This window comes from Archocentrus centrarchus, chromosome 20 (assembly GCF_007364275.1).
Source record: "Archocentrus centrarchus isolate MPI-CPG fArcCen1 chromosome 20, fArcCen1, whole genome shotgun sequence".
Classification (NCBI taxonomy): domain Eukaryota; kingdom Metazoa; phylum Chordata; class Actinopteri; order Cichliformes; family Cichlidae; genus Archocentrus; species Archocentrus centrarchus.
This window is the reverse complement of record NC_044365.1, coordinates 19,218,844-19,232,196: the sequence shown is the minus strand read 5'-3', so window position 1 is coordinate 19,232,196 and position 13,353 is coordinate 19,218,844. Positions and strand designations below refer to the sequence as shown.

At 38.9% G+C, this 13,353-nt stretch overlaps 1 protein-coding gene across 1 annotated transcript in view; it reads left to right on the top strand.

The window, feature by feature from the left end:
* cnksr2a (connector enhancer of kinase suppressor of Ras 2a) overlaps nt 1–13,353 on the top strand; it is a 74,030-nt gene that overhangs the window by 15,264 nt on the left and 45,413 nt on the right. Inside the window, exons 2-3 of the mRNA XM_030756606.1 lie at nt 7,001–7,164; nt 8,620–8,822. Of these exons, the coding sequence (XP_030612466.1) occupies nt 7,001–7,164; nt 8,620–8,822 (367 nt within the window). The remainder of the gene's footprint in view (nt 1–7,000; nt 7,165–8,619; nt 8,823–13,353) is intronic.

Sequence of the window (13,353 nt, the reverse complement as noted above, 5' to 3'; positions counted from 1 at the left end):
ATGTTGTTGGTCTTAAAGGCACGGTTTTGTTGTGATTTAAATCATATTTGTAAGAAATGTCTTTTTCTGTAGCCATGGAGGAATACTCCTTTTCCTCAGCTCCTATTTATTGTGGTATACCTCAACGGTTCATCTTAGGTCCTACTCTTTTTGCCGTTAGAAGCAATTTTCAGGAAGCATAATATTCCCTTTCATTGTTATGCTGATGACATCCAGATTTATTTCCCTATTCATTTGGATGCCTCTGTCCCACTGCAGCCCCTTTCTAACTTTTCCCAAATGTCAAAGACTGGTTAACACAGAATTTTCTTACCCTTAATGAAAAAAATAACTGAAATTATCCAAGAGGACACATACACTCAGAGAAAGACATGAAGTAACATGAATATGATATATTAATATAAAAGTCCATCAAGTGGCAACAGGAGGCTGAGGGTATAACAAAGCCATTATAAACGTAATGGACATCCATACTCAGAGGATGCCTTCTTTAAAAATAATACATTGGTGCATCTGTAAAAAAGAAATTAATGAACATTGATATCTTGAAAACTTTACCGATCACTTGTTAGGGAAGATGGGTTTGTGATACAAACATAAACAACATGTATGTGATTCAGGGCAGAATATTAGGGAATAATATATATTCATCTCCCACTACTGACCATCGGTCATATTTTTCTGAAATAAGGTCCCATGGAAAAGCGCAGCACTGCAGGTCTTTATGTATCCACATTTCTTATGTACTGAAAACTGAAAATCTAACAGGTACTGCAGGAGCGGCATCATATTAGCAGATAAATCTTCTGAAATACAGGCAAATAAAGATGGCACAGGGCAACAGCGGGTGTAGCTCTCGAGTTCTCTGCACTTATATTTATGAAACATTTCTTTGAGCAGGTGCATTTTCCCTTACAGAATCATCTTTATAGTATGTTCAATATCCTTTTATGTTACAATAAACTTAAATTCTCATATCAAAACCAAAATCTATACTAAAATATATCTGTGTATAAAACACATTTTCACATATTCCTTCTGATTCAATTTGCATTCGGTATGAAATACATTTATCATGGTCTATTTTACCAACATTTGTTTAACACCAAATTACAGTACTCATAGTACTCACTACTCAGAGGACTCATAACTTAACATCAACTCAAAATACAAAATCCATTTTACATTAAGGTTAACCCATAAGTAAAACTTTTTCAACAAATATACATTTATACTTGTAAAAGGGGAGAAAGTGTGCGCCTTGCTACGTCTCGCGCTAATCAGAACATGTCTACTCAGCAAGGCTAATAGGCTAACACACTTTACACAACAAACTCTTTGGTCAGATAACATCAGCTGACATGCTAGAGAACATAACGTGATAATTTGTGAATGAATTCAAATAAGTGCGCGTTCTTTCCAATTTGACTCGGCTGCTACAACGTACTCCGGTAACTCCTGCTGATACGCTCACAGAGAAGACCAATTTCCACTATGGAGTTCCAATACGGAGTTGAGGTATGGCGGCGCCCTCTTGACTGCAGCCAGGTCCATCTTGCAGTTATTGTATTTGGAAATAATACCCCTCTGCATGAGTTAACTGATACCGTTGGCCCTCTCGCTTCTTATTGTTTCACCACTTTTAGAAATCTTCAAGAGTTTTTAGATAATTCTTTTAAGTTAGAGAAGTGTTGTTAAGACCAGTTTTCATCAGTTACATTAAATTGCCAAAGCAAAACCCGATCTTCCTTTAAAAGACCTCAAAAAACATATTATTGCCTCTTGATTAGACTACTGCAATTCACTGTACTTTGGTCTTGAACACTCATCTCTCCATCACTCGCAGTTTCTTCAAAATGCTTCTGCACTTCTTTTAGCAGATATTAGAAGACTTGATCACATCACTCCTGTTTTAGCAGGTTTACACTGGCTCCATGTCTGTTTTGTGCATTGATTTTAAGATTAAGTGCCTTGAGGTGACTGGTTGCTCTGATGTGGTGCTATAGAAATAAAATTGAATTGAACTGAAAAGAATTATTTTTACTTACTTTTAATGTTTAAACTAGTATGGCACTCAGCTATTTAATCAAGCTGCTCAACTTATATAACCTCAAAAGAGCACTTAGATCCTGTAGCCAGATGTGATTGAAGCATAGAGGGGATCCGGCTTTCGCAGTCTCAGCCTCTACACTCTGGAATAACATGCCACTTGAGAGTCATACCGCAGTCTATACAGTCTTTTAAATCCTGTATAAAATTCACTTTTTTTACCTCGGCTTTTAGTTCACGCTTAGTTTGAGTCCCTTAAGTTTTTTCATGCTTGTGTGTCTTTTTGTTTTAACCTGTTTTTAGTCAATTATATTGTGTTTGTTTGTTTTCGTGTTTTATTTTATTGTATTTATTGATCTATGGTTTTATCTTGTTTGTTTCAAACTAACTTGTAAAGCACTTTGGTCAGCCTTTTTGCTTTTAAATGTGATATAATATAATATAATGGACATTGACACTAACATGACCATATTAAAGATATCCATTCTCACTGACATCACTGACAGCCGATATTAGAAAAAAAAAACTCTGAGAGCATCTTCAGCTTAAACTTCTCCTTTGCATGGATTCATTACACATAAAGTCATGACATCAGTATTAGAAACTTTTCTATGTTTAGGATGAGCATATTCCAATGTAACGGTTTATGACTGAAAATAACAAGCATAATAGGCCTCTTTTAACTGGTTATCAAAGTAAATATACAGCACAGGTCTAGTCCCAGACATTCACTGGTTTCAGTTTAATTTCAATCTTGGAAGAAAACTATTACAGATGTTTAAAGTTATGTAAGGCATAACGTTTTGATTAAAGGCTTCACTGTGCTTTAAATAAAATACTTGTTAGATCATCTAACAGCCTCCTGTCACTTTTCATAACTACAAATGCACCTTGAACATGCATGAACACTGAGAAAAGGCTGCATGAAAGGAAGGAAACACACAGGCAACCTGCAATTTCTTCACTGTTGAGAAAGCTCAAAATATCAAGACATCATGATTCATAGATTTTTGAGTTTTCTCAGCTTGTGACTGCTGTTGACTTTACAAGACTGCTAGCAAATTTGAATTTTCTTGTTCGCATAATTACAACATTCCTGTGAGGTTAACAATAACATTTTGGGGTTGGCACAGATTTTTTTACACCAGACACCCTTCCTGATGCAACCCTCCCATTTTTCCGGGCTTGGGAGCAGCAGTGGGAGTATACTAGCTTGTGACCCCCCGTGCTAATGTTCACCTCACAGGTGAAAGGTGCCTGGTTCACACTCCAGCATACAACCCCTGATGGTTCCAAGCCTAGATTAATGGGCTGAAGAAATCCTTCATGCAACTGAGGGTTACAGAGGACCTCTGGACCTCATTCCAGGTGAAAGAGGGTGAAAAATGTGATATTCCCTTTTTCCAGTCGATCACAGGGCAGTCAGTCAATCACAGTTCTCACATTCACACCTACTGCCAAGTTAGAGCCATCAATTAACTTAACAAGCACGTCTTTGAACTGTGGGCGGAAACCCAGAGGAAACCTGTGTAGGCAGGAGGTTCAATCCCAGAAGCTAAAAACTGCACCACTCTACTTGAAATCAGTCAGAAAGATGTAAAATAGGCCTTTCAGTTGTGAAAAAAAGCCTCACTGAATCTGGGAGATTTCAAGGTAGAAAATCACTTCCATATAACCTGTTCGCACTGAGGTGGAGAGGCAAAGAAACAGTTTCATTGCACAGTAAATCGGCTCTGAAACTAACACATATACAAACCTAGTCCTAAAATACCTTCCATGGTTCTCCCGTCTCTCTTAAACCAAGCTCTGTTTCTTTACCTTAAAAGAGCCAAAATGTACAAAACTGCGAACAAGCTAAAACGTCTCAAAAACATGACACAGCAGCTGTTGTGTTACATCAAACAAAATGGGACAAACAGCAGCAGAAAAACTGGCATTGCATTTTCTTGTGCAGACTAAAAGAAATCTGTGCTCCCTGACAGGCTTTGAAGAAGGAAACCACCGGTGATAGTGTGGCAAAGAAAGCCGGTTAGGGCTTCTGGAGTGCAGCCCAAAACCTATAATTTTAAGTAGGGATGTGTGTGGTTATTGATCGGGGAATAAACGTGTTGAAGAGTGTCTGAGCTGTCGACGGGTTATGAAGAGTGATGGTAGCACTGGGATGAGGGTTGAGTTCCCTTCTGAGTCTAGGCCCATAATTTCAAACTACCTACTATGTACTCCTCTAATTCCCATAAATATAGCCTATAACTATGTATATATATATATGTGTGTGTGTGTGTGTGTGTGTGTGTGTGTGTGTGTGTGTATATGCCCTTCCTTTCACAATAAAAGCCCAGAGCATATACCCAGAAAAGTATATTAAAAGAGTTAATAACAATTTCTGAAATTATATATATACTGTATGTGTGTATTTGTCTTTACCAGGTATAAAAGAAGAGTGACTTTTTTTATTATTTAACAAACTAGCACATGCCCATGCTACATTATGATTTTAGTGGTTGCTAAGCTACAAGATGATATTATAATATATAATGCATCATTCAGACATTGGGGACATAAATTAGATGTTACTGTTGTGAAGTAAAAATTATACAATGCTTTTCTAATATGTATATAAGTGCATAAATGCTACAAATGAATCATTTTAGCCGGTTCCTGTGGATAATTCAGGGTTTGTTAATACAAATGGGATGTTACTGACATGAAATTAAAATGACAGGATGCTTTCATAAGGTGCACAAACAGTACAAATGGGTCATTTTCGGCATTTGTAGGTGGTTACTAGGCAACGTGATGACATCATAATATGTGATGTGGATAAGAACCTTCAGGGACCTAATGTCATGTCCTGAGTGTCATGTTCATGTACATTGTCATGTTCATGTACATGTTCATGTACAATGTCATGTTCATGTACATTGTATATAGTGTTATTATTAGTAGTATTAAGGTTAATATTGTTTGTTGATTTTATATATATTCTTTTCTTAATAGTGTGAATTATTATATCTTTATTTATATTTATAATAACTGCGGCTGCTGTTACACCCAAATTTCCCCTCTGTGGGACAATAAAGGCTGTTTCTTCTTCTTCTTCTTCTGAGCCGGTGGCCCAGTGTTTTGTGTTTTCTTGGTTTTGTTTCAGTTATTTCTCTGATTATGTTTATTAGTTTCCTTTTGTATTCCTCAGTTTATTCTAGTCCCTTGTGTTTCCCTGTGTCAGGTCTGTGTCTCTGTCCAGTGTCCGTGTGCCAGTTCCCCGTGTCAAGTCTGCGTGTTCTTTGTTTAGCCACTTCCTGTATTATTTTGACAGTCTTGTGTTCCCTGTACTTTGTGTTTAGTTTTGCTTCCCCTGTTATTAGTTTAATTTGCTTCACCTGTTGTGCCCTGCTGTTTCCTCTTGCCCTAATTACCTGCTGTGTATCTAAACCCTCAGTTTTTGTCTGGTCTTTGTCACGTTGTTGTCGCTGCATCTGTTTCTGTGTGTCTCCCTGTTCCTCTGCTGTTTAGGTCTAACGCCTGTCCAGTCCCAGTGTAGGTTTGTTTTTGTCTTTAGTTTCATCATTCAAATAAACTACTTTAAGTTCACCCTCTGCCTGAGTCCTGCGTTTTGGGTCTAACCCCTCCAGCCACACAGCCTGACATGACACCTAAGACTTCAGATTGTGTAGGACAAACACAGAAACAGAGACCTAGTGTATTACAGTAGGATCCATGTTTTAAATGTTATTGTAAAGAATGCAGAGTACTAAAATAGGAGATGAGATTTTCCTTATGAAATAAAAACAATAACAATCTTGTTATGGTAACTAAAGTTTATTAAATTTTATTTTGTCATCCACTGACTAAAAAGGTGGTTTAAGAGATATAAGTAAATATATACCTCTGCCCCGAATCGTAATGCCATTTACATACTGTGTCTGCCACCTTTTTACCCTGCCCCCTGGGGGGGGGGGGGTTATTGTGTTCGGTCTGTTTGTTAAAGGAAAATTATGGACAATAGGACCTATGTGTTATATCTGTGATTCAGTGTTTGGAGAGCGACACGTTTGTGAGATGGACAACATGCGTTAAAATGTCTGCTGGGGGTGGGGTTTGTTGTGCCTGGCACCACTTGTTGGTGTAATGACACCAGCTGATTCTTACCTTGTGATGGTAAAAGTGCAAAATAGTATTTTTTAAAATTAAGGTAACAATACCTCCATTTAAAAAAAAATGAAAGTCATTTAAAAACAAACAAAATAACAAAACATTGACCTAATTATAAGCATTTTCATGGGGGAATTATTTTTCTTTCTAATGTCTGCATCTGCTAACCGAAAGGAATGTGCAGCTAGCTCACATTACAGCCCCACTGAGAGGGGAGGCCATCCTGTCACGACACAAGCACTGGGAGATGCACATTTTGTTCTGGTGGGTGTAGTTTGCTAGAAAGATAATAGGTTCTACATGAAACTAGTCACATCAACGTTTATGGATTTTTTCTACTTTTTTATAAAAGGGGCATAATTTCTGGTAAAACACATCACTGCTGGGTTCTCAAATATCATCTTCTTATTTATTAATTTTTTCTTTGAAGCTTTGACAATGCAAGTGCTTTCTAACTCCATTAGGCAGACATCTCAATAGCCAGTATCTCTAAAATTATGAAGCGCGAACCAAAACTCTCCAGATGGGTAAATGAGCCAGAGTTAAAAACATGTGCATTAAATTTTACATGTAATGTCATACTATTCATTCAGTTAGGAAGTATAATTTTTTACTTTTTAGACTGACTGGATTGCAGGGGCTGAAGGGAAATGTTGCCACTGCAGGTTTTGTTCTTAGTCTTTTAGTAAAAAAAAATCAGCTTTTGTTTCTTTTTAAAACTTCATGGCTGTGATCTTACTCTGGAACAAATATGCGTGTGTCTGTTGTGAGTAACCTTGATAATGTGTGTCTATTGCAGGTCTGGACGACTGCTTGCAGCAGTATGTGTGTGTGTTTGAGCGCGGAGGTGTTTGTGGGGAGCGGCTGCTGAGGATTAGCCACGCCGAACTCGAGGAGCTGGGAGTCTCTCGCATTGGACACCAGGAGCTCATTCTGGAGGCTGTCGACTTACTCTGTGCCCTGGTGAGCTTCTGCACTTTGTTTTGTGCTTCACTTAAGTGCTGAATTCTCATTAGCAGTATTTAAAGCTGCAGCTTTAACATATGCCACTGCACGTAAATTGTCAGTGTCCTCCAGTAAACCCTTGTGTTTCCTAATTGTCCCGATCTCAAAGTAAGAACAAACAGCCTCTTTTTCAGCCAGTTTTAAATTAATGCCATGAATCATTTTTGTGGGCTGAAAAGTGTGAAATATTGTTTATTACAAAAATTTGTTCAAGGTTAACAACCTTCTTTTCAAGGAATATGTGGGTAGAACATCAGCATCAAGTGTACAAAGGAAGCAACACTCAAAACAAGGTGATGTAGGAAAATTAAAAATGAATTTACAAATAAGTCATCAAAATGAAGACAGCTAATATAAGCCAAAACTAGTACATTTGTAAAAAAAAAAAATTTTACCATAATTCACAGTGTCCTTCAGATATGATATTATGAAGGAAGATGATCTCAGTGAAACCAGTCTGCAAAGATATTAGGAACTCTGAATAGGTTTATACATAAAAATATATCCATGAATTGGGCAGTGTGATACTTCTGTTTTGATGACAATCATCTGATTAAGAATGCAACTTAAAAAGAGGAAAAATAACTTCCTTAAATATCAGTGAGCAATTAGCATTAGTCAGGCTACTGAGTCACCAAAGTCGTCTCAGTGCAAACCCTGTGTGTGTGTGTGTGTGTGTGTGTGTGTGTGGGTGGGTGGGTGTATGGGGGGCTATTTAAGCTGCTTTAGCCTTCATATAGTTGCTGTGCAGCTGCAAGCTACTTTGCTACCCACCCTCCACTCCAGCTCCTCTTTTTCACATCGTATCTGACTTCATCCGTGCTGTATCTGATGTCATTAATGTCTGCTCTGTTCTGTCGGGTTCTTCCTGCTGCTCTCCCCTTCTCTGACTTTCCATGTAGGTCCATTAAAGGGTAGATCCATGCTGTCAGATATAAATTAACACAGATCAAAAAACAACTGTCTTTTTTGTAGTGTGTGTGCTGTTTGCTCCCCATCTCTGAGCTCTGCAGTCAATAAATCTGACTTAAAAGTTGCTATAAGCAGATTTTAACATAAGGGCAGAGCAGATGATGGAAATGGCTTCCAGCAGCCTGGTCACAGATTCATTCAGATAATTATTCCAAAAAAGAAAAGAAATAACAGAAAAATAGATAAATGTCATCATTATCATCATCATCACCCACTCAGACTGCATTCTTTGAATAATTACAACAACCATTTTAGTCATTGTGAGTCATTCATATCCATCATTTCAGTCGCTTCCATCGTGAAAAACAATAAAAAACAAAATGGAGCTTATTTTTTACAATATAAGTCACCAATATGCAGCAGACTCCTTAATAAAAGCTGGCAAATAATTTGTATTCATGAAGGTTCACTGTTTGTGTCTATATCTGTGTTTACATCTAGAACTCAGGGCTGGAGACAGAGAGCGTCAGGACTCTGGCTCACAAGCTCGGCGCCTCAGCCAAGAACCTACAGAACTTCATTTCCGGCCGTCGCCGGAGCAGCCAATCGGAAAGCAGGAGCTCGCGGCGCCTCCCCAATGATCTGCTGACCTCCGTGGTCGACCTCATCACCGCTGCCAAGAGCCTGCTGGCCTGGCTGGACAGGTGAACCTATTCTCTAAATTTATCTTTGGGCACAGACGTGGTGTGTTTATCCAAAGGAGAGATGATGCAGGTTGGAGCTTTAGTTGTACAAACAGATTTTATTATTTATGTATTGTGCGGTGCCGTCAAGGCACACAGGGTGGATGCTAGAAAGCTGAGGATTTCCATGCTTACAGCCTGTTTATATTATTCAATGACTCACTTGTATGACTGCAGATCTGGTCATGTCAGAGATAAAAATGTGAAGTACGTCAAACCTCAGACTTTGGCCAAGTCATGCAGCTCTTTGAAATCTAAATCAAATCAATATTTGTCTTTGCAACAGCACCAGTTTTCCTCGGTACACTTGGCAGGTGAATTATTCCAAGAAACTTCTGTGAGTTTAGTCTGTCTCACTGTCTTCTGTTTGATCCTCAACATCATGGAGTCTGAGCCCAGACTCTGTAATGTTGAGATCAGGGCCAAACCACCTGTTGCAGGACTCAAGTGATCAGACGCCACCCTGGTGCTATTTTCTTGGATCAGATTTGTTTTTGTTTTCTAGTACAAAAATAGACAGAAACCTCAGTCTCAGTGTGATCCTCTGTCACAACAAAGGCTGCTCAGATTCAGATTGTTCAATTTGTACATAATGAAAAATTAATTATTATGTACAATATTTGCCTAAACAACTTAAAATTAAATGTTAGAATAACAATATTAAATTTGGGTTTTTTACTGTGTAGGCAGTATTGGGTGCTCTGACTGGGTTCTCCTAGGATGCCTATGTATTTATATATTTTTTAAAAATGTATTGATTGCAATAAATTAGAAAGCAATGATGCAAAGCAACTGAGAACAATTTGAGTGATGAAAAATTGGAATAATACACTAAAGCACCTGTAATGTGATCAGAAAGTACCTCTGGGGTCTGCAAGTGCACCTACAGGTAGGCTTAATATAAATAAATGAACAAACAATTAATCTGCAGCAATTTATGAGTATTCATAAATTATTTAAGTCATTTTTATAGCAGTATCACATTACAGTGCACCAATTATGCATGCCTCCCCAAGGCGGGCTTGAAAAAGTATACTAGGAATGAAAAAATTGAATATCAAACTCAATTTAACTCAAAAAGGTAAACTTTAATATATTTATTGGAGTATTTCTTTTCATGTTTGAGTGAAATGCTGTGTTTCCAGGGCTGGGGAATAGAACTATGAACCATTATCAATATAAAGTCAATAAAATACATTCCTTCCACAAAACCGATGATAATAAGAACAGAACCAAGTTGAACCAATCATGTGGTGGAGTTAGAGCCACGTCAGGTTAGGCTGATGCACACAGCGTACGATGAGTGGCCGTAAACAGCACATGTGCTACTGTTTGGGTGCAGCCATACACACCAGTACAGTACGTTAGGTGTGAGAGTGAAATAAGACAAAATGACAACAGAAAATGTGAACTAAAACTTGAGCGACAGCATTACCAAACAAGACAAGTCAATGGACACAGCCCAAGGCTCAAAAGATAAGAACATAGTTGAAAAGAAGGGTCTGAGGAATTCTGTAGTGTCGAGATATTCTGGCTATTTAAAGGCCAACAAAGAAGCAGAATATCATGCGCTGCAAATTGTGTCAAAGTATGTTTCCACAAAGGCAGGTAACACCACAAATCATTTTTACCATCTGAAGCAGTGCCATCCTTTAGAGCATGCACAATGTAACACTACAATCCAAGACAGTTTCTCCAGCACCATCCCTTATGAAAAAAAAAAAAAAGAAGAAAAATGAAAAGACACAGTGATATCACAAATGCAACAGCCTGCTTTATTGTAAAAGACATGATGCCAGTAAGCACAGTTGAAAGTGTCGGGTTTAAGCAGCTGATTAAAGTAATTGATCGTCATTACAAACTCCCAAGCCATCAAAGGTCATTGCTGAAAAGGCTGGCTGTTCAGAGTGTTGTATCAAAGCATATTAATGGAAAGTTGACTAGAAGGGAAAAGTGTGGATGACTGCAGCCTGGACAGGATTGTCAAGAAAAGTGGATTCAAGAACTTCACAAGGAGTAGAATGAGGCTGGTGTCAGAGTATCAAGAGCTACCATGTGCAGATGTCCTCAGGAAAGAAACTACAAGTGTCACATTCCCAATATCAAGCCACCCCTGAACCAGAGACAACATCAGAAGCGTCTTACCTGGACTAAGGAGAAAAAGAACTGGACTTTTGCTCAGTGGTCCAAAGTCCTCTTTTAAGATGAAAGTAAATTTTTAATCTCATTAGGAAATCAAGGTCTTAGGATCTGAAGGAAGAGTGGAGAGGAACATAATCCAAGGTATTTGAATTCCACCACTCCAGCCACCTCCTCCAGCTCATCCGTATGGATGGGTGGTCCCTTGGGGACCTGGGCTTATCTGCATAGGCTGCTGCCCCCATGAACCATCCCCGGATAAGCAGACGAAAATGGATGGATGGATGGATGGATGGATGGATGGATGGATGGATGGATGGGTGGGTGGATGGATGGATGGAATGTTTCAGCAGTCTGTGATTTGGGGTGCCATGACATTTGCTGGTGTTGGTGTGGTGGTTGGTCCACTCTGTCCAAAGTCAATTCACCTGTCTGCTGATATGCTTTATGGAGATGCTGATTTCCTTTTCCAGCAGGATTTAGCATCTTCCCACAGTCCCCAAAACTACCAAATGGTTTTCTGACCAATCCTATTACTGAGCTTGATTGGCCAGCCAGCTCACCTGACTGCCCACACAGAATTCATGAGGTATTGTGAAGAGGAAGATGAGAAACACCCAACCAAAAAACACAGATGAGCTGAAGGCAACTTTCAAAGCAACCTGGACTTTGAGAACACACACGCTGATCACCTCCATGCCACACAGCACTGATACAGTTATTCATGGTGACCTAACTGAGCACCAAGTGTGAACATACTTTTCATGAGTTGAAGATTCCTGTATTATACCCTTTTTTGATTGATCTTAGGAAATATTCTTTAAGAATATATGAAAGTAAAATTAAATTGCAAAAGAGAAAAACTTTTTCATGATAATCTAATTTATTGAGATCCAGTAGTATAATCATGATCTTAAGGAGAAAGGAGAATATTTTAGTTTTTATAATCAGTGATTCTATCTTAGCTGAAAAAAAAAATAACCTGGTGTCCATTTTTCCATATTCGGGGACCTTATATACAAAGCCAAAAAAATCTGATAATCAAAAATGAATGCATGGAAAGCCTAAAATGAATACTTTGGTCATAAATCCTCCCTCAGTTCTCTATTTTTCTCTTTGTACACCTAAAGCTCCAATCTGCAAAACACAGCTCTCTCCTGCAGATGTTGGTTGTTGACATCGCTTTTGTGAAATATGTTTTTTTCTTTCTCCAAACGGATAATATCAGACTCGTTTTATTCCCCCCCCCCCCCCCCCCCCCCCCCCTCCCCCCCCCCCACCATGCTTCTCTCCTCGCTCTGTTCTCTCCTCTGTCACTTCATTTATTCATGACTCGACACGATCTCCTGCACACAGCACACAACTAAAGGTCTTTGACATCGGTTCTTGAAATGCCAGGCACCCACACCTGTCCTCGGGCCAGCTAGACCACAAAAACAAACATGAATGCATAGAGCCTCAGACTCATAGAGACACCCACAGGCTCGTAGAAACGCACGCTCGCAGACACACACCCACGTCGGCACGCACTGACACACACTTATGCAAGTGCAAACGCGGTCGCCCACGCACGGTGATGCAACTGAAAATGGCAAAGCGACATTGAGATGGGGATAGACTCAGCAGAGCTTTCTATTCTTCAGCTCTGAGACAGTGTTCAACAACTTGTTTTTTTAGTGTCTTTATCGTGCAGATTATACAACAAAAGAGCAAAGAACATTTTCCAGGATTGTGAGGACACACAAATGATTTTAACATGAATATGATTCCACTAGAGCTTTTATTTTGATGAAATTACATCTTCTAAAATTGACCTTTACAGCCAGGGAATAAGAAATGTGTGAGTAGAACAAGGTTATTTTGTTACTGAAATCAGAGCCGTGTGGTTGATGAAAGGTATGAATTCATTAGGGTACCCTAACAGTGTGGAAAAGGTGAGCATGTCAGGCTAGAAGCTCCTCTGAATTTGTAACGGCAGGATGGCTTCATCTTTTAAGGTGCGCAACAGAAGCAAATTGCTTTAAAATGTGTTAAAAATGAACTTTCATCTCCCTCTGATTGCTGGTTATTAGACCTCTCGGGGACGGAGGAAAACTGCAGAAGCAGTTCAGTGCTCAGCCAGTAAATGTGCACCAGCTTCTCCCAAAATGACTTAAAAAGACATTTTGCAACCTTTTCATGTATAAAATAACAGCGTGGGTAGAGCACACACAATCTTTTTGCTGTCCCTAATGACTCCATATATGTTTACTTTCGTCCTCCAAACATCATTTTTACCTGATTCGATCGCTTCCTGTTTCTTTCAAATGCACATTTGAAAGCTCCTCCCTATGAATTAATAACACGGCCCAGG